The sequence below is a fragment of the Oncorhynchus tshawytscha genome, unplaced genomic scaffold, assembly GCF_018296145.1.
Source record: "Oncorhynchus tshawytscha isolate Ot180627B unplaced genomic scaffold, Otsh_v2.0 Un_contig_3229_pilon_pilon, whole genome shotgun sequence".
Taxonomy (NCBI): Eukaryota; Metazoa; Chordata; class Actinopteri; order Salmoniformes; family Salmonidae; genus Oncorhynchus; species Oncorhynchus tshawytscha.
This window is the reverse complement of record NW_024609615.1, coordinates 44,305-67,329: the sequence shown is the minus strand read 5'-3', so window position 1 is coordinate 67,329 and position 23,025 is coordinate 44,305. Positions and strand designations below refer to the sequence as shown.

Here is a 23,025-nt window from a genome sequence, read left to right as displayed (position 1 = left end):
AGGTTTATGAACCAGAGACTAGATCAGATGACTGGTCCTGGACCAGTGTTTAACCAGTGTGTTCCTCTCCCTCCAGGTTTATGAACCAGACACTAGATCAGATGACTGGTCCTGGACCAGTGTTTAACCAGTGTGTTCCTCTCCCTCCAGGTTTATGAACCAGACCCTCGATCAGATGACTGGTCCTGGACCAGTCTGTTCCTCTCCCTCCAGGTTTATGAACCAGACCCTCGATCAGATGACTGGTCCTGGACCAGTCTGTTCCTCTCCCTCCAGGTTTATGAACCAGACACTAGATCAGATGACTGGTCCTGGACCAGTGTTTAACCAGTGTGTTCCTCTCCCTCCACCAGTGTTGGTCCTGGACCACCAGTGTGTTCCTCTCCCCTCCAGGTTTATGAACCAGACACTAGATCAGATGACTGGTCCTGGACCAGTCTGTCCTCTCCAGGTTTATGAACCAGACTCCAGGTTTATGAACCAGACACTAGATCAGATGACTGGTCCTGGACCAGTGTTTAACCAGTGTGTTCCTCTCCCTCCAGGTTTATGAACCAGACACTAGAGCAGATGACTGGTCCTGGACCAGTGTTTAACCAGTGTGTTCCTCTCCCTCCAGGTTTATGAACCAGACACTAGATCAGATGACTGGTCCTGGACCAGTGTTTAACCAGTGTGTTCCTCTCCCTCCAGGTTTATGAACCAGACACTAGATCAGATGACTGGTCCTGGACCAGTGTTTAACCAGTGTGTTCCTCTCCCTCCAGGTTTATGAACCAGACACTAGATCAGATGACTGGTCCTGGACCAGTCTGTCCCTCTCCCTCCAGGTTTATGAACCAGAGACTAGATCAGATGACTGGTCCTGGACCAGTGTTTAACCAGTGTGTTCCTCTCCCTCCAGGTTTATGAACCAGACACTAGATCAGATGACTGGTCCTGGACCAGTGTTTAACCAGTGTGTTCCTCTCCCTCCAGGTTTATGAACCAGACACTAGATCAGATGACTGGTCCTGGACCAGTGTTTAACCAGTGTGTTCCTCTCCCTCCAGGTTTATGAACCAGACACTAGAGCAGATGACTGGTCCTGGACCAGTGTTTAACCAGTGTGTTCCTCTCCCTCCAGGTTTATGAACCAGACACTAGATCAGATGAATGGTCCTGGACCAGTGTTTAACCAGTGTGTTCCTCTCCCTCCAGGTTTATGAACCAGACCCTCGATCAGATGACTGGTCCTGGACCAGTGTTTAACCAGTGTGTTCCTCTCCCTCCAGGTTTATGAACCAGACACTAGATCAGATGACTGGTCCTGGACCAGTGTTTAACCAGTCTGTTTCTCTCCCTCCAGGTTTATGAACCAGAGACTAGATCAGATGACTGGTCCTGGACCAGTGTTTAACCAGTGTGTTCCTGTCCCTCCAGGTTTGTGAACCTGCTGCTGAGTCAGATGTCTGTGGAGGACCTGAGAGAGGAGGCGTGTGACTGTCTGTTTGAGATTGTCAATAAAGGAATGGACCCGACAGACAAGACCAAGCTGGTCGAGTCCCTCTGTCAGGTCCTGCAGTCGGCTGGCTTCTTCAACGTGGACCAGGTAGGTGGACACACACAGACACCATAACACAACACATACACACACACACCACATAACACACACACACACAAACCACATAACACACACACACACAACACACACACCACATAACAGACACACACATAACACATACATACATATATACACACACATACACAACACATACACACACACACACACATAACAGACACACACATAACACACACACACACAACACACACACCACATAACAGACACACACATAACACACACACACACCACACACATACATACACACACACACATAACACACACACATAACACACACACACACACATACACATACATACATATGTACACACCATAACACAACACATACACATACACACACACATAACACACACACACATAACACACACACACACACACACACACACACATAACACACACACACACATAACACACACACACATAACACACACACACACACACACACACACACCACATAACACACACACACATAACACACACACCACATAACACACACACACACCACACACATAACACACACACACACATAACACACACACACACACACACATAACACACACACACACATACATACACACACATAACACACACACACACACATAACACACACACATAACACACACACACCACATAACACACACACACAACACACACATAACACACACACACACATAACACACACACACACACACACACAATCGCTACTCCATTTCCCACAGTCCAACAAAAGGCCAAAGGCTCCATTTCCTCTTCCTCCTCACCTCTACTTCCTGAATGGATGTGAAACTGTTTCCTGTTTATACCTGAAAAGCCCCCCCCTCCAGGTTTCCTGTCTTGGCTCCATCAGGAGGAGGATGTGGACTTCCTGGCTAAGTTCTCCAGACTGGTGAACGGGATGGGCCAGTCTCTGGTACTGAGCTGGACCAAACTGGCCAAGGGGGGCGACGTGAAGGCAGCCGCCGAGGCGCTGCGTGCCCTCGAGACCAAGGTTCCTCTGCTCCTCCAGCTGCTGGTCCACGACGACGATGACATCTCAGCCAACATCGTAGGCTTCTGCTACGACTACCTGAACGTACTCAAACAGGTGAGATACACCCTGCTAGTTGGGAATATGGCTCCCTATTCTCTATGTGCACTACATCTGACCAGAGGTCTATGGGAATATGGCTCCCTATTCTCTATGTGCACTACATCTGACCAGAGGCCTATGGGAATATGGCTCCCTATTCTCTATGTGCACTACATCTGACCAGAGGTCTATGGGAATATGTGCACTACATCTGACCAGAGGCCTTCTCTATGGCACTACATCTGACCAGAGGTCTATGGCCCTGACCAGAGGCCTATGGGAATATGGCTCCCTATTCTCTAAGTACACTACATCTGACCAGAGGCCTATGGGAATATGGCTCCCTATTCTCTATGTGCACTACATCTGACCAGAGGTCTATGGGGATATGGCTCCCTATTCTCTATGTGCACTACATCTGACCAGAGGTCTATGGGAATATGGCTCCCTATTCTCTAAGTACACTACATCTGACCAGAGGCCTATGGGAATATGGCTCCCTATTCTCTAAGTACACTACATCTGACCAGAGGCCTATGGGAATATGGCTCCCTATTCTCTAAGTACACTACATCTGACCAGAGGCCTATGGGAATATGGCTCCCTATTCTCTATGTGCACTACATCTGACCAGAGGCCTATGGGAATATGGCTCCCTATTCTCTATGTGCACTACATCTGACCAGAGGCCTATGGGAATATGGCTCCCTATTCTCTATGGCACCTTATTCCATCCAGGCCTCTGGTCAAATGTAGTGCACTATGAAGGGAGAGGGAGACACTCTAGATGTATCTTTACCAGACAGGAGAGGGAGACACTCTAGATGTATCTTTACCAGACAGGAGAGGGAGACACTCTAGATGTATCTTTACCAGACAGGAGAGGGAGACACTCTAGATGTATCTTTACCAGACAGGAGAGGGAGTCACTCTAGATGTATCTTTACCAGACAGGAGAGGGAGTCACTCTAGATGACTCTTTACCAGACAGGAGAGGGAGTCACTCTAGATGTATCTTTACCAGACAGGACAGGGAGACACTCTACACTCTAGATGTATCTTTACCAGACAGGACAGGGAGACACTCTACACTCTAGATGTATCTTTACCAGACAGGAGAGGGAGACACTCTAGATGTATCTTTACTAGACAGGAGAGGGAGACACTCTAGATGTATCTTTACTAGACAGGAGAGGGAGACACTCTAGATGTATCTTTACTAGACAGGAGAGGGAGACACTAGATGTATCTTTACCAGACAGGAGAGGGAGACACTCTAGATGTATCTTTACCAGACAGGAGAGGGAGACACTAGATGTATCTTTACCAGACAGGAGAGGGAGTCACTCTAGATGTATCTTTACTAGACAGGAGGAGACACTCTACACTCTAGATGTATCTTTACTAGACAGGAGAGGGAGACACTCTAGATGTATCTTTACCAGACAGGATGGTAACCATAGAAATATAATCTCTAGAACGGGTGTGGAGTAGCCCCTCAGACCACTGTCATGTGACAGCGTCCTCAATAGGGTCCGGTTGGCATGGTGACGTGACGTAAACTTGTGTTCATCTGCTTAATCTTCCTCAAGGGGTCCGAGTGGCAGAGTCACATGCCTCAGGTAGGGAGAGGAGGACAGGAGGCCATTGAAGAGTACTGGGACTCAGACAAGGTGGAGAAAACTGTCCACACTAACTGACCCCAATCATTAGCATTACCCCCCCTGTTCCAGGAAGAGACAGCAATGGATTAGCTGATTAACTGTCTGAATTATTCTACATTTACAACAAATATAGACTTGGAAATGGCCGTGGTATAATTGACTTTACAAACCAACAACACATTCAAGGTTAACTTTCCAAATGATGCAGAACATTTAGAGGTGTGTGTTTATCATCATCCTGCTGTCTGGAATAGCCCACTGCGTTGTATTAAAAGGCCTGTGGTTGTCTCTCATAATGAGAACATTCTGGCGTGTCTCATAATGAGAGCATTCTGGCGTGTCTCATAATGAGAGCATTCTGGCGTGTCTCATAATGAGAGCATTCTGGCGTGTCTCATAATGAGAGCATTCTGGCGTGTCTCATAATGAGAGCATTCTGGCGTGTCTCATAATGAGAGCATTCTGGCGTGTCTCATAATGAGAACATTCTGGCGTGTCTCATAATGAGAGCATTCTGGCGTGTCTCATAATGAGAGCATTCTGGCTCATAATGAGAGCATTCTGGCGTGTCTCATAATGAGAGCATTCTGGCGTGTCTCATAATGAGATAATGAGAACATTCTGGCGTGTCTCATAATGAGAGCATTCTGGCGTGTCTCATAATGAGAGCATTCTGGCGTGTCTCATAATGATTTCTGGCGTGTCTCATAATGAGAACATTCTGGCGTGTCTCATAATGAGAGCATTCTGGCGTGTCTCATAATGAGAGCATTCTGGCGTGTCTCATAATGAGAGCATTCTGGCATTGAGAGCATTCTGGCGTGTCTCATAATGAGAGCATTCTGGCGTGTCTCATAATGAGAGCATTCTGGCGTGTCTCATAATGAGAGCATTCTGGCGTGTGTCATAATGAGAGCATTCTGTTGTGTCATAATGAGAACATTCTGGCGTGTCATAATGAGAACATTCTGGCGTGTCTCATAATGAGATTCTGGCGTGTCTCATAATGAGAGCATTCATTCTGGCGTGTCGAGAGCATTCTGGCGTGTGTCATAATGAGAACATTCTGTTGTGTCATAATGAGAACATTCTGTTGTGTCATAATGAGAACATTCTGTTGTGTCATAATGAGAACATTCTGTTGTGTCATAATGAGAACATTCTGTTGTGTCATAATGAGAACATTCTGTTGTGTCATAATGAGAACATTCTGTTGTGTCATAATGAGAACATTCTGTTGTGTCATAATGAGAACATTCTGTTGTGTCATAATGAGAACATTCTGTTGTGTCATAATGAGAGCATTCTGTTGTGTCATAATGAGAGCATTCTGTTGTGTCATAATGAGAACATTCTGTTGTGTCATAATGAGAACATTCTGTTGTCTCTCTCCTCTAGTTTCCGCTGCTGACAGACCAACAGAAGACTCACGTTGAGGTGCGATTTCATCAGGAACTCTTTGGGCTGGTTTCCCAGACACAGATGAGTCCTAGTTCTGGACTAAAAAGATGTTTATTTTATTGTATTCCAGGAATATAATTACTCTGTGTCTGGGGAAACCAGCCACTAGATTTTAAAACCTTTTCTAGAGTCTGTCCATCTGTCATCTTGTGAGCAGATATATCCAGTATGGAAATAAAATGCAAATCAATTTATAATATTTTTGACATGCGTTATTTGTTGTTTGTTATTCTGTCTCTCCCTGTTCAAATAAACCATTAAAATTACAGACTGATCATTTCTTTGTCAGTTGGCAAACATAGAAAATCAGCAGGGGATCAAATACGTTTTTCCCTCACTGTATCCAGTATGTTGACTCTGTCTCACCAGGACATCATGTTGGCCGTCATGAAGAAACTAACTTATGATGAAGAGTACAACTTTGACAACGAGGTAAAAACTCTGAGTGAGTTTTAAATTGTGGGGGGAGTTGAACAGCATTTTCATTACTCACTGTCTCCATCTTCCTCTGTCCATCTCTTCCCCCCTCTCTCTCTCTCCCCTCTCTGTCTCTCCTTCTCTCTCTCTCTGTCTCTCCTTCTCTCTCTCTCTGTCTCTCCTTCTCTCTCTCTCTGTCTCTCCGTCTCCTTCTCTCTCTCCTCTCTCTCTCTCTCCTCTCTCTCTCCTTCTCTCTCTCCTCTCTCTCTTCTCTCCTTCTCTCTCTCTCTCTCTCTCTCCTTCTCTCTCCTCTCTCTCTCTCTCTCTCTCTCTCTCTCTCTCTCTCTCTCTCTCTCTCTCTCTCTCTCTCTCTCTCTCTCTCTCTCTCTCTCTCTCTCTCTCTCTCTCTCTCTCTCTCTCTCTCTCTCTCTCTCTCTCTCTCTCTCTCTCTCTCTCTCTCTCTCTCTCTCTCTCTCTCTCTCTCTCTCTCTCTCTCTCTCTCTCTCTCTCTCTCTCTCTCTCTCTCTCTCTTCTCTCTCTCCTTCTCTCTGTCTCAGGGGGAGGATGAAGCGATGTTTGTAGAGTACAGGAAACAGTTGAAGATGCTGTTGGATCGCCTGGCTCAGGTGTCTCCTGACCTGCTCCTGGAAGCTGTAGGCAGAGTCTTCAACAACACCATACAGTAAGACTCCATCTTGTTTTGTTCCCCGATGTCCACCGTATTTCCTAACTTTGTCCCTTGTTTTAAACGCCTGTTGTGAAGAAGCGTGTATTGATCCTGATTGTGTGTCTCAGGCGGTGGCAGACGGCGTCCTTCATGGAGGTGGAGGTGGCCATCAGGCTGCTGTACATGCTAGGAGAGGCTCTGCCTGCGTCTCACGGGGCTCACTTCTCTGGTGACACGGCCAAGACCTCCGCCCTGCAGGATATGATGAGAACGGTGAGTTACACACAGCCAAGACGACCCAGGGTCCAGTCCACTGACAACCCCTGATCCTGATGTCTGACATCATATCCTGTGTTCTCCCCGTCTCCTCAGCTGGTCTCCTCTGGTCTCAGTGGTTACCAACACACAGTCTGTTGTTTCTAATGTCTGACATCATATCCTGTGTTCTCCCTGTCTCCTCAGCTGGTCTCCTCTGGTCTCAGTGGTTACCAACACACAGTCTGTTGTTTCTAATGTCTGACATCATATCCTGTGTTCTCCCCGTCTCCTCAGCTGGTCTCCTCTGGTCTCAGTGGTTACCAACACACAGTCTGTTGTTTCTAATGTCTGACATCATATCCTGTGTTCTCCCTGTCTCCTCAGCTGGTCTCCTCTGGTCTCAGTGGTTACCAACACACAGTCTGTTGTTTCTAATGTCTGACATCATATCCTGTGTTCTCCCTGTCTCCTCAGCTGGTCTCCTCTGGTCTCAGTGGTTACCAACACACAGTCTGTTGTTTCTAATGTCTGACATCATATCCTGTGTTCTCCCTGTCTCCTCAGCTGGTCTCCTCTGGTCTCAGTGGTTACCAACACACGTCTGTGTCGCTGGAGTTCTTCGAGACGGTGGTTCGTTACGACAAGTTCTTCCTGGTTGAGCCGCAGCACATTCCTAATGTCCTGGTTAGTTCTGCAGTACTAGACTGTCTGTCCTGGTTAGTTCTGCAGTACTAGACTGTCTGTCCTAGCTCAGTTAGTTCTGCAGTACTAGACTGTCTGTCCTGGTTAGTTCTGCAGTACTAGACTGTCTGTCCTAGCTCGGTTAGTTCTGCAGTACTAGACTGTCTGTCCTAGCTCGGTTAGTTCTGCAGTACTAGACTGTCTGTCCTAGCTCAGTTAGTTCTGCAGTACTAGACTGTCTGTCCTAGCTCAGTTAGTTCTGCAGTACTAGACTGTCTGTCCTAGCTCAGTTAGTTCTGCAGACTACTAGACTGTCTGTCCTAGCTCGGTTAGTTCTGCAGTACTAGACTGTCTGTCCTAGCTCGGTTAGTTCTGCAGTACTAGACTGTCTGTCCTAGCTCGGTTAGTTCTGCAGTACTAGACTGTCTGTCCTAGCTCGGTTAGTTCTGCAGTACTAGACTGTCTGTCCTAGCTCGGTTAGTTCTGCAGTACTAGACTGTCTGTCCTAGCTCGGTTAGTTCTGCAGTACTAGACTGTCTGTCCTAGCTCAGTTAGTTCTGCAGTACTAGACTGTCTGTCCTAGCTCAGTTAGTTCTGCAGTACTAGACTGTCTGTCCTAGCTCAGTTAGTTCTGCAGTACTAGACTGTCTGTCCTAGCTCAGTTAGTTCTGCAGTACTAGACTGTCTGTCCTAGCTCGTTAGTTCTGCAGTACTAGACTGTCTGTCCTAGCTCAGTTAGTTCTGCAGTACTAGACTGTCTGTCCTAGCTCAGTTAGTTCTGCAGTACTAGACTGTCTGCCCTGCTCAGTTAGTTCTGCAGTACTAGACTGTCTGCCTAGCTCAGTTAGTTCTGCAGTACTAGACTGTCTGCCCTAGCTCAGTTAGTTCTGCAGTACTAGACTGTCTGCCCTAGCTCAGTTAGTTCTGCAGTACTAGACTGTCTGCCTAGCTCAGTTAGTTCTGCAGTACTAGACTGTCTGTCCTAGCTCAGTTAGTTCTGCAGTACTAGACTGTCTGTCCTAGCTCAGTTAGTTCTGCAGTACTAGACTGTCTGTCCTAGCTCAGTTAGTTCTGCAGTACTAGACTGTCTGTCCTAGCTCAGTTAGTTCTGCAGTACTAGACTGTCTGTCCTGGTTAGTTCTGCAGTACTAGACTGTCTGTCCTAGCTCAGTTAGTTCTGCAGTACTAGACTGTCTGTCCTAGCTCAGTTAGTTCTGCAGTACTAGACTGTCTGTCCTAGCTCAGTTAGTTCTGCAGTACTAGACTGTCTGTCCTAGCTCAGTTAGTTCTGCCAGCCTGTCTCCTCAGCTGGTCTCCTGGTCTCAGTGGTTACCACAGTACTAGACTGTCTGTCCTAGCTCAGTTAGTTCTGCAGTACTAGACTGTCTGTCCTAGCTCAGTTAGTTCTGCAGTACTAGACTGTCTGTCCTAGCGCAGTCGCTGAATCAATGAACTCTACCTTTTAACATCGTGTCTTCACAGTGTTGAGGAGAGGGACAGTGGACCCCTGGTTAAAGGGGAGGTTTTGTATCAGTGTGGAGTGAGGAGAGGGACAGTGGACCCCTGGATAAAGGGGAGGTTTTGTATCAGTGTTGATGAGAGGGACAGTGGACCCCTGGTTAAAGGGGAGGTTTTGTATCAGTGTTGAGGAGAGGGACAGTGGACCCCTGGTTAAAGGGGAGGTTTTGTATCAGTGTTGAGGAGAGGGACAGTGGACCCCTGGTTAAAGGGGAGGTTTTGTATCAGTGTTGAGTAGAGGGACAGTGGACCCCTGGATAAAGGGGAGGTTTTGTATCAGTGTTGAGAGGAGAGGGACAGTGGACCCCTGGTTAAAGGGGAGGTTTTGTATCAGTGTTGAGGAGAGGGAGGGACAGTGGACCCCTGGTTAAAGGGGAGGTTTTGTATCAGTGTGGAGGAGAGGGACAGTGGACCCCTGGATAAAGGGGAGGTTTTGTATCAGTGTTGAGAGGAGGGGACAGTGGACCCCTGGTTAAAGGGGAGGTTTTGTATCAGTGTTGAGGAGAGGGACAGTGGACCCCTGGATAAAGGGGAGGTTTTGTATCAGTGTTGATGAGAGGGACAGTGGACCCCTGGATAAAGGGGAGGTTTTGTATCAGTGTTGAGGGACAGTGGACCCCTGGATAAAGGGGAGGTTTTGTATCAGTGTTGAGGAGTGGGACAGTGGACCCCTGGATAAAGGGGAGGTTTTGTATCAGTGTTGAGGAGTGGGACAGTGGACCCCTGGTTAAAGGGGAGGTTTTGTATCAGTGTTGAGGAGTGGGACAGTGGACCCCTGGTTAAAGGGGAGGTTTTGTATCAGTGTTGAGGAGAGGGACAGTGGACCCCTGGTTAAAGGGGAGGTTTTGTATCAGTGTTGATGAGAGGGACAGTGGACCCCTGGATAAAGGGGAGGTTTTGTATCAGTGTTGAGTAGAGGGACAGCGAACCCCTGGTTAAAGGGGAGGTTTTGTATCAGTGTTGAGGAGAGGGACAGCGGACCCCTGGATAAAGGGGAGGTTTTGTATCAGTGTTGAGGAGAGGGAGAGTGGACCCCTGGTTAAAGGGGAGGTGTTGTATCAGTGTTGAGGAGAGGGAGAGTGGACCCCTGGTTAAAGGGGAGGTGTTGTATCAGTGTTGATGAGAGGGACAGTGGACCCCTGGTTAAAGGGGAGGTTTTGTATCAGTGTTGATAGGAGAGGGACAGTGGACCCCTGGATAAAGGGGAGGTTTTGTATCAGAGGAGAGGAGAGGGACAGTGGACCCCTGGATAAAGGGGAGGTTTTGTATCAGTGTTGAGGAGAGGGACAGTGGACCCCTGGATAAAGGGGAGGTTTTGTATCAGTGTTGAGGGACAGTGGACCCCTGGATAAAGGGGAGGTTTTGTATCAGTGTTGAGGAGAGGAAAGGGACAGTGGACCCCTGTTTAAAGGGGAGGGTTTGTATCAGTGTTGAGGAGAGGGACAGTGGACCCCTGGTTAAAGGGGAGGTTTTGTATCAGTGTTGAGGAGAGGAGAGGGACAGTGGACCCCTGGTTAAAGGGGAGGTTTTGTATCAGTGTTGAGTGGACCCCTGGATAAAAGGGGAGGTTTTGTATCAGTGTTGATGAGAGGGACAGTGGACCCCTGGTTAAAGGGGAGGTTTTGTATCAGTGTTGAGGGACAGTGGACCCCTGGATAAAGGGGAGGTTTTGTATCAGTGTTGAGGAGTGGGACAGTGGACCCCTGGTTAAAGGGGAGGTTTTGTATCAGTGTTGAGGAGAGGGACAGTGGACCCCTGGTTAAAGGGGAGGTTTTGTATCAGTGTTGAGGAGAGGGACAGTGGACCCCTGGATAAAGGGGAGGTTTTGTATCAGTGTTGAGAGGGACAGTGGACCCCTGGTTAAAGGGGAGGTTTTGTATCAGTGTTGAGGAGAGGAGAGGGACAGTGGACCCCTGGATAAAGGGGAGGTTTTGTATCAGTGTTGAGGAGAGGGACAGTGGACCCCTGGATAAAGGGGAGGTTTTGTATCAGTGTTGAGGGACAGTGGACCCCTGGATAAAGGGGAGGTTTTGTATCAGTGTTGAGGAGAGGGACAGTGGACCCCTGGTTAAAGGGGAGGTTTTGTATCAGTGTGTTTCTGTGTCCCTGTAGATGTCCTTTCTGGACCATCGGGGTCTGAGACACAGCAGTCCTAAGGTCCGTAGCAGAGTGGCCTACCTCTTCTCACGGTTCGTCAAGACACTGCAGTAAGTCCATCTGCACCGTCACTAAGCACGCATTACCTTGGTGTTCCCAATGGGCCCCTATTCCCTATATAGTGCACTACTACAGACCAGGGCCCTATTCCCTATATAGTACACTACTATAGACCAGAGCCCTATTCCCACTACTATAGTATTCCCTATATACTTTAGACCAGGCCCTATTCCCTATATAGTGTTACTATAGACCAGACCCTATTCCTACTATAGACCAGTACACTATTCTATAGACCTAGAAGGCCCTATTCCCTATATAGTACACTACTTTAGACCAGACCCTATTCCCTATATAGTACACTACTTTAGACCAGAGCCCTATTCCCTATATAGTACACTACTATAGACCAGGGCCCTATTCCCTATATAGTGCACTACTTTAGACCAGAGCCCTATTCCCTATATAGTACACTACTATAGACCAGGGCCCTATTCCCTATATAGTACACTACTTTAGACCAGAGCCCTATTAACTATATAGTACACTACTATATAACAGGGTACCTATTGGGTCACAGGACCAGTATTATCAGCAGACTGGTTGTACCTTGTCCTGTTAGTCAACACCAGATCACCAGAAAGCAGGACATGTCATTATATATTATATAGTTCTAGAAGGTTCTTTGTGATTGACCCTAACCCTGTCCTCTGTTTACAGTAATAGTTCTAGAAGGTTCTTTGTGTTTGACCCCAACCCTGTCCTCTGTTTACAGTAATAGTTCTAGAAGGTTCTTTGTGTTTGACCCCAACCCTGTCCTCTGTTTACAGTAATAGTTCTAGAAGGTTCTTTGTGATTGACCCCAACCCTGTCCTCTGTTTACAGTAATAGTTCTAGAAGGTTCTTTGTGTTTGACCCCAACCCTGTCCTCTGTTTACAGTAATAGTTCTAGAAGGTTCTTTGTGTTTGACCCCAACCCTGTCCTCTGTTTACAGTAATAGTTCTAGAAGGTTCTTTGTGATTGACCTCAACCCTGTCCTCTGTTTACAGTAATAGTTCTAGAAGGTTCTTTGTTTGACCCCAACCTTGTCCTCTGTTTACAGTAATAGTTCTAGAAGGTTCTTTGTGATTGACCCCAACCCTGTCCTCTGTTTACAGTAATAGTTCTATAAGGTTCTTTGTGTTTGACCCCAACCCTGTCCTCTGTTTACAGTAATAGTTCTAGAAGGTTCTTTGTGTTTGACCCCAACCCTGTCCTCTGTTTACAGTAATAGTTCTAGAAGGTTCTTTGTGTTTGACCCCAACCCTGTCCTCTGTTTACAGTAATAGTTCTAGAAGGTTCTTTGTGTTTGACCCCAACCCTGTCCTCTGTTTACAGTAATAGTTCTAGAAGGTTCTTTGTGTTTGACCCCAACCCTGTCCTCTGTTTACAGTAATAGTTCTAGAAGGTTCTTTGTGTTTGACCCCAACCCTGTCCTCTGTTTACAGTAATAGTTCTAGAAGGTTCTTTGTGATTGACCCCAACCCTGTCCTCTGTTTACAGTAATAGTTCTAGAAGGTTCTTTGTGTTTGACCCCAACCCTGTCCTCTGTTTACAGTAATAGTTCTAGAAGGTTCTTTGTGTTTGACCCCAACCCTGTCCTCTGTTTACAGTAATAGTTCTAGAAGGTTCTTTGTGTTTGACCCCAACCCTGTCCTCTGTTTACAGTAATAGTTCTAGAAGGTTCTTTGTGTTTGACCCCAACCCTGTCCTCTGTTTACAGTAATAGTTCTAGAAGGTTCTTTGTGTTTGACCCCAACCCTGTCCTCTGTTTACAGTAATAGTTCTCAAAGGTTCTTTGTGTTTGACCCCAACCCTGTCCTCTGTTGTTTACTCTGTTGCCAGTAAACACATGAACTCCTTCATTGAAGACATCCTGTCCAGGATACAGGACCTGCTGGAGCTAGCACCTCCTGTAAGTTACCTCTACACATTACCCTCTACACATTACCCTCTACACATTACCCTCTACAGACCTGCTGGAGCTAGCACCTCCTGTAAGTCACCTCTATACATTACCCTCTACACATTACCCTCTACAGACCTGCTGGAGCTAGCACCTCCTGTAAGTCACCTCTATACATTACCCTCTACACATTACCCTCTACAGACCTGCTGGAGCTAGCACCTCCTGTAAGTCACCTCTATACATTACCCTCTACAGATTACCCTCTACAGACCTGCTGAGCTAGCACCTCCTGTAAGTCACCTCTATACATTACCCTCTACACATTACCCTCTACACATTACCCTCTACAGACCTGCTGGAGCTCCTCCTGTAAGTTACCTCTCCCCTCATACATTATCCTCTTCACATTACCCTCTACCCTCCCCCTGTACTGACCTTCATTCCCCTCCATACATTAAATCAAATCAAATGTATTTATATAGCCCTTCGTACATCAGCTGATATCTCAAAGTGCTGTACAGAAACCCAGCCTAAAACCCCAAACAGCAAGCAATGCAGGTGTAGAAGCACGGTGGCTAGGAAAAACTCCCTAGAAAGGCCAAAACCTAGGAAGAAACCAGACTATGTGGGGTGGCCAGTCCTCATGGCCAAGATGTTCAAATGTTCATAAAATGACCAGCATGGTCATATAATAATAAGGCAGAACAGTTGAAACTGGAGCAGCAGCACGGTCAGGTGGACTGGGGACAGCAAGGAATCATCATGTCAGGCAGTCCCGGGGCATGGTCCCAGGGCCCAGGTCAGTTGAAACTGGAGCAGCAGCACGGCCAGGTGGACTGGGGACAGCAAGGAGTCATCATGTCAGGTAGTCCTGGGGCATGGTCCTAGGGCTCAGGTCCTCTGAGAGAGAAAGAGAGAATTAGAGAACACACTTAGATTCACACAGGACACCGAATAGGACAGGAAAGGTACTCCAGATATAACAAACTAACCCTAGCCCCCTGACACATAAACTACTGCAGCATAAATACTGGAGGCTGAGACAGGAGGGGTCAGGAGACACTGTGGCCCCATCCGAGGACACCCCCGGACAGGGCCAAACAGGAAGGATATAACCGCACCCACTTTGCCAAAGCACAGCCCCCACACCACTAGAGGGATATCTTCAACCACCAACTTACCATCCTGAGACAAGGCTGAGTATAGCCCACAAAGATCTCCGCCACGGCACAACCCAAGGGGGCGCCAACCCAGACAGGATGACCACATCAGTGAATCAACCCACTCAGGTGACGCACCCCTTCCAGGGACGACATGAGAGAGCCCCAGTAAGCCAGTGACTCAGCCCCTGTAATAGGGTTAGAGGCAGAGAATCCCAGTGGAAAGAGGGGAACCGGCCAGGCAGAGACAGCAAGGGCGGTTCGTTGCTCCAGAGCCTTTCCGTTCACCTTCCCACTCCTGGGCCAGACTACACTCAATCATATGACCCACTGAAGAGATGAGTCTTCAGTAAAGACTTAAAGGTTGAGACCGAGTTTGCGTCTCTGACATGGGTAGGCAGACCGTTCCATAAAAATGAAGCTCTATAGGAGAAAGCCCTGCCTCCAGCTGTTTGCTTAGAAATTCTAGGGACAATTAGGAGGCCTGCGTCTTGTGACCGTAGCGTACGTGTAGGTATGTACGGCAGGACCAAATCAGAGAGATAGGTAGGAGCAAGCCCATGTAATGCTTTGTAGGTTAGCAGTAAAACCTTGAAATCAGCCCTTGCTTTGACAGGAAGCCAGTGTAGAGAGCTAGCACTGGAGTAATATGATCACATTTTTTGGTTCTAGTCAGGATTCTAGCAGCCGTATTTAGCACCAACTGAAGTTTATTTAGTGCTTTATCCGGGTAGCCGGAAAGTAGAGCATTGCAGTAGTCTAACCTAGAAGTGACAAAAGCATGGATTAATTTTTCTGCATCATTTTTGGACAGAAAGTTTCTGATTTTTGCAATGTTATGTAGATGGAAAAAAGCTGTCCTTGAAATGGTCTTGATATGTTCTTCAAAAGAGAGATCAGGGTCCAGAGTAACGCCGAGGCCCTTCACAGTTTTATTTGAGACGACTGTACAACCATTAAGATTAATTGTCAGATTCAACAGAAGATCTCTTTGTTTCTTGGGACCTAGAACAAGCATCTCTGTTTTGTCCAAGTTTAAAAGTAGAAAGTTTGCAGCCATCCACTTCCTTATGTCTGAAACACATGCTTCTAGCGAGGGCAATTTTAGGGCTTCACCATGTTTCATTGAAATGTACAGCTGTGTGTCATCCGCATAGCAGTGAAAGTTAACATTATGTTTTCGAATAACATCCCCAAGAGGTAAAATATATCGTGAAAACAATAGTGGTCCCAAAACGGAACCTTGAGGAACACCGAAATTTACAGTTGATTTGTCAGAGGACAAACCATTCACAGAGACAAACTGATATCTTTCCGACAGATAAGATCTAAACCAGGCCAGAACTTGTCCGTGTAGACCAATTTGGGTTTCCAATCTCTCCAAAAGAATGCGGTGATCGATGGTATCAAAAGCAGCACTAAGGTCTAGGAGCATGAGGACAGATGCAGAGCCTCGGTCCGATGCCATTAAAATGTCATTTACCACCTTCACAAGTGCCGTCTCAGTGCTATGATGGGGTCTAAAACCAGACTGAAGCATTTCGTATATACATTGTTTGTCTTCAGGAAGGCAGTGAGTTGCTGCGCAACAGCTTTCTCTAAAAATTTTGAGAGGAATGGGAGATTCGTTATAGGCCGATAGTTTGGCTTTTTCAAGAGAGGCTTTATTACTGCCACTTTTAGTGAGTTTGGTACACATCCGGTGGATAGAGAGACGCTTATTATGTTCAACATAGAAGGGCCAAGCACAGGAAGCAGCTCTTTCAGTAGTTTAGTTGGAATAGGGTCCAGTATGCAGCTTGAAGGTTTCGAGGCCATGATTATTTTCATCATTGTGTCAAGAGATATATGTCTAAAACACTTGAGCGTCTCTCTTGATCCTAGGTCCTGGGAGAGTTGTGCAGACTCAGGACAACTGAGCTTTGAAGGAATACGCAGATTTAAAGAGGAGTCCATAATTTGCTTTCTAATAATCATAATCTTTTCCTCAAAGAAGTTCATGAATTTATCACTGCTGAAGTGAAAGTCATCCTCTCTTGGGGAATGCTGCTTTTTAGTTAGCTTTGCGACAGTATCAAAAATACATTTCGGATTGTTCTTATTTTCCTCAATTAAGTTTGAAAAATAGGATGATCGAGCAGCAGTAAGGGCTCTTCGATACTGCCCGGTACTGTCTTTCCAAGCTAGTCGGAAGACTTCCAGTTTGGTGTGGCGCCATTTCCGTTCCAATTTTCTGGAAGCTTGCTTCAGAGCTCGGGTATTTTCTGTGTACCGGGAGCTAGTTTCTTATGAGAAATGTTTTTAGTTTTTAGGGGTGCAACTGCATCGACGGTATTGCGCAAGGTTAAATTGAGTTCCTCAGTTAGGTGGTTAACTGATTTTTGTCCTCTGGCGTCCTTGGGTAGACAGAGGGAGTCTGGAAGGACATCAAAGAATCTTTGTTTTATAGCCCGACTTTTGATGTTCCTTGGTTGGGGTCTGAGCAGATTATTTGTTGCAATTGCAAACGTAATAAAATGGTGGTCCGATAGTCCAGGATTATGAGGAAAAACATTAAGATCCACAACATTTATTCCATGGGACAAAACTAGGTCCAGCGTATGACTGTGACAGTGAGTGGGTCCAGAGACATGTCCAGAGACATGACAAAACCCACTGAGTCGATGATGGCTCCGAAAGCCTTTTGGAGTGGGTCTGTGGACTTTTCCATGTGAATATTAAAGTCACCAAAGATTAGAATATTATCTGCTATGACTACAAGGTCCGATAGGAATTCAGGGAACTCAGTGAGGAACGCTGTATATGGCCCAGGAGGCCTGTAAACAGTAGCTATGAAAAGTGATTGAGTAGGCTGCATAGATTTCATGACTAGAAGCTCAAAAGACGAAAACGTCATTTTTTTTTTTTTTGTAAATTGAAATTTGCTATCGTAAAGGTTAGCAACATTACCCTCCCTCTGTACTGACCTTCATTCCCCTCCATACATTACCCTCCCTCTGTACTGACCTTCATTCCCCTCCATACATTACCCTCCTCTGTACTGACCTTCATTCCCCTCCCTCTGTCCTGACCTTCATTCCCCTCCATAAATTACCCTCCCTCTGTCCTGACCTTCATTCCCTCCATACATTACCCTCCCCTGTACTGACCTTCATTCCCCTCCCCATATGTGCCTCAGGAGAACGGTTTCCCTGCGCTGCTGACCAGCGATGACCAGCTGTTTATATTTGAGACGGCGGGGGTGTTGATCGTCCACGGAGAGAGTCCCGCCGAGAGGAAGCAGGCTCTGATGAGATCCCTGCTGACCCCGTTGACCGACGCCTTCCGTCTGCTGCTGGCCAAACTGGCCTCTGAGAGGGAGGAGGAGAGGCAGGCTGCGCTGGCCGACTGTCTGAGTCACGCTGTTGGCTTCGCTAGGTAAATATCCAAACTCTAACCTGATATACCAACACTAACCCTGATATACCAACACTACCACCCTGATATACCAACTCCCTGATAACCAACACTGATATACCAACACTAACCCTGATATACCAACACTGATATACCAACACTAACCCTGATATACCAACACTGATATACCAACACTAACCCTGATATACCAACACTAACCCTGATATACCAACACTAACCCTGATATACCAACACTAACCCTGATATACCAACACTAACCCTGATATACCAACACTAACCCTGATATACCAACACTAACCCTGATATACCAACACTAACCCTGATATACCAACACTAACCCTGATATACCAACACTAACCCTGATATACCAACACTAACCCTGATATACCAACACTGAGTTGTTGGAAGACCAGGTGTCCACATACTTTTGGTCATGTACAGTAGTCTTCAGAGATAATGTCTGGTCATGTACAGTAGTCTTCAGAGATAATGTCTGGTCATGTACAGTAGTCTTCAGAGATAATGTCTGGTCATGTACAGTAGTCTTCAGAGATAATGTCTGGTCATGTACAGTAGTCTTCAGAGATAATGTCTGGTCATGTACAGTAGTCTTCAGAGATAATGTCTGGTCATGTACAGTAGTCTTCAGAGATAATGTCTGGTCATGTAGTCTCCAGAGATAATGTCTGGTCATGTACAGTAGTCTTCAGAGATAATGTCTGGTCATGTACAGTAGTCTTCAGAGATAATGTCTGGTCATGTACAGTAGTCTTCAGAGATAATGTCTGGTCATGTACAGTAGTCTTCAGAGATAATGTCTGGTCATGTACAGTAGTCTTCAGAGATAATGTCATGTCAGAGATAATGTCTGGTCATGTAGTCTCCAGAGATAATGTCTGGTCATGTACAGTAGTCTTCAGAGATAATGTCTGGTCATGTACAGTAGTCTTCAGAGATAATGTCTGGTCATGTAGTCTTCAGTAATGCCTGGTCATGTAGTCTTCTGGTCATGTAGAGAGATAATGTCTGGTCATGTAGTCTTCAGAGATAATGTCTTCAGAGATAATGCCTGGTCATGTAGTCTTCAGAGATAATGTCTGGTCATGTAGTCTTCAGAGATAATGCCTGGTCATGTAGTCTCCAGAGATAATGCCTGGTCATGTAGTCTTCAGAGATAATGATAATGCCTGGTCATGTAGTCTCCAGTAATGTCTGGTCATGTCTTCAGAGATAATGTCTGGTCATGTAGTCTTCAGAGATAATGTCTGGTCATGTAGTCTCCAGAGATAATGTCTGGTCATGTAGTCTTCAGAGATAATGTCTGGTCATGTAGTCTTCAGAGATAATGTCTGGTCATGTAGTCTCCAGAGATAATGTCTGGTCATGTAGTCTTCAGAGATAATGCCTGGTCATGTAGTCTCCAGAGATAATGCCTGGTCATGTAGTCTTCAGAGATAATGCCTGGTCATGTAGTCTCCAGAGATAATGCCTGGTCATGTAGTCTCCAGAGATAATGCCTGGTCATGTAGTCTCCAGAGATAATGTCTGGTCATGTAGTCTTCAGAGATAATGCCTGGTCATGTCGTGTGTCTTAAAGTCATGTGAATAAATGGTTAATAAGTGATGAGCAGTAATGGCCATTTATTTCATTCTGTTACAGCATTCAACCCACATAATGCATAAAACATTGACTAGTTATTTATAGACCTGAAACCGAACCTCAAAAACCACTAATCACTCAGCACTCTTCTCTCTGGGTTTACAAGTTCTGTTCCTGCTAAGAATACTACATCCCTCCCTCCCTCTCCTTCCCCCTCTCCCTCCCTCTCTCCCTCTTTATCTCTCTCTCTCTCTCTCTCTCTCTCTCTCTCTCCTCCCTCTCTCTCTCTCTCTCGCTCTCTCTCTCCCTCCCTCTCTCTCTCTCTCTCTCTCTCTCTCTCTCTCTCTCTCTCCTCCCTCCCCCTCTCTCTCCCCCTCCCCTCCCCTCCTCTCTCCCTCTTTCTCTCTCCTCTCTCCCCTCTCTCTCCCTCTCTCTCTCCCCCCCCTCTCTCTCTCTCTCTCCCCCTCTCTCTCTCTCCCCTCCCTCCGTCTCTCTCCCCCCCCCCTCTAGTCGTACCAGTAAGGCGTTCAGCAACAAGCAGACAGTGAAGCAGTGTGGATGTACTGAAGTCTACAGAGACTGTCTGCAGACCTTCCTGCCTGCACTGAGCTGTCCTGTCCAAAGGGGGTCTCTGCGTAGCGCTGTCCGCTCCTTCCTCCACCGCATGATCATCTGTCTCGAGGAAGAGGTCCTGCCCTTCGTCCCTGCGGCATCGGAACACATGCTGAAGGACTGCGAGGCCAAGGACCTGCAGGAGTTCATACCCCTCATCAGTCAGATCACCGCTAAGTTCAAGGTAACCAGGGACCTGCAGGAGTTCATACCCCTCATCAGTCAGATCACCGCTAAGTTCAAGGTAACCAGGGACCTGCTACACAGTTAGAGGACATGGGGCTGGTTTCCTGGACTAAGGTAGGATCTCCATAGGAAGGGTTTTAGTCCACGACTAAGATTCATCTGTCCAGGAAACCGGCCCTTACCAAATATCTATGGTAGAGGACTGACTGCTAACAGGCCAGCTAAAAGGTTTAGGGTTAGCGAAAATAATGTCCCCATTCCCTGGACCAGGTGGTTTAGGGTCTCCAGGACCAGGTGTCTAGTCAATGTCCCCATTCCCAGGACCAGGTGTCTCTGTTCCTGCAGCAGGTTCAGGTGTCTCTGTCTCTCTCTCTCCAGGACCAGGTGTCTCTGCCTCTCCTCTCCAGGACCAGGTGTCTCTGTCTCTCTCCTCTCCAGGACCAGGTGTCTCTCTCTCCAGGACCAGGTGTCTCTGTTCCTGCAGCAGGTGTTCATGTCTCTGTCTGTCTCCTCTCCAGGACCAGGTGTCTCTGTCTCTCTCCTCTCCAGGTGTTCTCTGTCTCTCTCCTCTCCAGGTGTCTCTCTCCTCTCCAGGTGTCCAGCAGGTGTCTCTGTCTCTGGTCCTCCAGGACCAGGTGTCTCTGTCTCTCTCTCCAGGACCAGGTGTCTCTGTTCCTGCAGCAGGTGTTCATGTCTCTGTCTCTCTCCTCTCCAGGACCAGGGTGTTCTCTGTCTCTCTCCTCTCCAGGACCAGGTGTCTCTCTTCTCTCCAGGACCAGCAGGTGTTCATGTCTCTGGTCCTCTCTGTCTCTCTCCTCTCCAGGACCAGGTGTCTCCGTTCCTGCAGCAGGTGTTCATGCCTCTGGTCCTGGCCATCTTTGAGGTGTTGTGTCGACCTGCTGAGGACAACGACCAGGCAGCAGCTCTGGAGAAACAAATGTTACGTAGAAGCTACTTCACCTTCATACAGACGATAACCTCCAGTGGGATGAACGAAGTCCTGGCCAACCAGGGTGAGCTGCTGCTCAGTGTGTACTGTGGTTCTCCAGGGTTCTGCGTGTGTGTTCTGTTACCCAGGTGTTGAGAACATTAAGTGGGTTCTAAGTGTGTGTGATTCCTCAGCTATAAATATTTGTTTGGTTCTCCAGGGTTTTAAGTGTGTGTGGTTCCTCAGCTATAAATGTTTGTTGTGTGGTTCTAAGTGTGTGGTTCCTCCTCAGGTGTTGAGAACGTAGAGCGGGTTCTGTTCACCATCATCCAGGGAGCTGTCGACTTCCCCGACCCCATCGCCCAGAAGACCTGCTTCATCATCTTGTCCAAGCTGGTGGAACTCTGGGGTGAGAACCACCGTCCCTCCGTATCCAACCACCGTGCCTCCCTCCGTATCCAACCACCGTGCCTCCCTCCGTATCCAACCACCGTGCCTCCCTCCGTATCCAACCACCGTCCCTCCGTATCCAACCACTCTCCCTCCGTATCCAACCACCGTCCCTCCCTCCCTCCGTATCCAACCACCGTCCCTCCCTCCCTCCGTATCCAACCACCGTCCCTCCCTCCCTCCGTATCCAACCACCCACCCTCCCTCCGTATCCAACCACCCTCCGTCCCTCCGTATCCAACCACCCTCCGTCCCTCCGTATCCAACCACCCTCCGTCCCTCCGTATCCAACCTCCGTCCCTCCCTCCCTCCGTATCCAACCACCGTCCCTCCCTCCGTATCCAACCACCCTCCGTCCCTCCGTATCCTCCCACCTTATCCAACCACCGTCCCTCCCTCCCTCCGTATCCTCCCTCCGTATCCAACCACCGTCCCTCCCTCCCTCCGTATCCAACCACCGTCCCTCCCTCCCTCCATATCCAACCACCGTCCTCCCTCCCTCCGTATCCTCCCTCCGTATCCAACCACCGTCCCTCCCTCCCTCCGTATCCAACCACCGTCCCCCTCCCTCCGTATCCTCCCTCCGTATCCAACCACCGTCCCTCCCTCCGTATCCAACCACCGTCCCTCCCTCCCTCCGTATCCTCCCTCCGTATCCAACCACCGTCCCTCCCTCCCTCCGTACCCTCCCTCTGTATCCAACCACCATCCCTCCCTCCCTCCGTACCCTCCCTCCGTATCCAACCACCGTCCCTCCCTCCCTCCGTACCCTCCCTCCGTATCCACCCTCCCCCTCCCTCCAACCACCGTCTCTCCCTCCCTCCGTATCCAACCACCGTCCCTCCCTCCCTCCCTCCCTCCCTCCCTCCGTATCCTCCCTCCGTATCCAACCACCGTCCCTCCCTCCCTCCGTATCCTCCCTCTGTATCCAACCACCGTCCCTCCCTCCCTCCGTATCCTCCCTCTGTATCCAACCACCGTCCCTCCCTCCCTCCGTATCCTCCCTCCCTCCCTCCGTATCCTCCCTCCGTATCCAACCACCTGTCTTGCTGCTGTGGATCCTTCCAAACAGAAATGGACTGTGGGGACAGATGGGAAAAGTTGTTCTGGAAACATAACCAGCAGATATTAGTTTGTTTTGGAAACATAACCAGCCGATATTAGTTTGTTTTTTGTCTTGGACTGGTTTGTGTTCACTGGAAACCTTTTG

The 23,025-nt window shown here is 47.7% G+C and overlaps 1 protein-coding gene across 19 annotated transcripts in view; it reads left to right on the top strand.

Annotated features, from left to right (window-relative positions):
- xpot (exportin, tRNA (nuclear export receptor for tRNAs)) overlaps positions 1 to 23,025 on the top strand; it is a 49,646-nt gene that overhangs the window by 22,021 nt on the left and 4,600 nt on the right. For 16 of the 19 annotated variants that reach the window (XM_042316298.1, XM_042316300.1, XM_042316296.1 and 13 more), the window contains 14 exons: positions 1,423 to 1,591; positions 2,469 to 2,705; positions 4,283 to 4,363; positions 5,753 to 5,791; positions 6,185 to 6,247; positions 6,790 to 6,914; positions 7,028 to 7,172; positions 7,722 to 7,841; positions 11,469 to 11,563; positions 13,399 to 13,468; positions 17,801 to 18,039; positions 20,150 to 20,495; positions 21,261 to 21,450; positions 21,658 to 21,774. In XM_042316298.1, coding sequence (XP_042172232.1) covers positions 1,423 to 1,591; positions 2,469 to 2,705; positions 4,283 to 4,363; positions 5,753 to 5,791; positions 6,185 to 6,247; positions 6,790 to 6,914; positions 7,028 to 7,172; positions 7,722 to 7,841; positions 11,469 to 11,563; positions 13,399 to 13,468; positions 17,801 to 18,039; positions 20,150 to 20,495; positions 21,261 to 21,450; positions 21,658 to 21,774 — 2,036 coding nt within the window. The remainder of the gene's footprint in view (positions 1 to 1,422; positions 1,592 to 2,468; positions 2,706 to 4,282; positions 4,364 to 5,752; positions 5,792 to 6,184; positions 6,248 to 6,789; positions 6,915 to 7,027; positions 7,173 to 7,721; positions 7,842 to 11,468; positions 11,564 to 13,398; positions 13,469 to 17,800; positions 18,040 to 20,149; positions 20,496 to 21,260; positions 21,451 to 21,657; positions 21,775 to 23,025) is intronic. The other 3 variants (XM_042316303.1, XM_042316304.1, XM_042316305.1) reach the window with 3 other exon arrangements.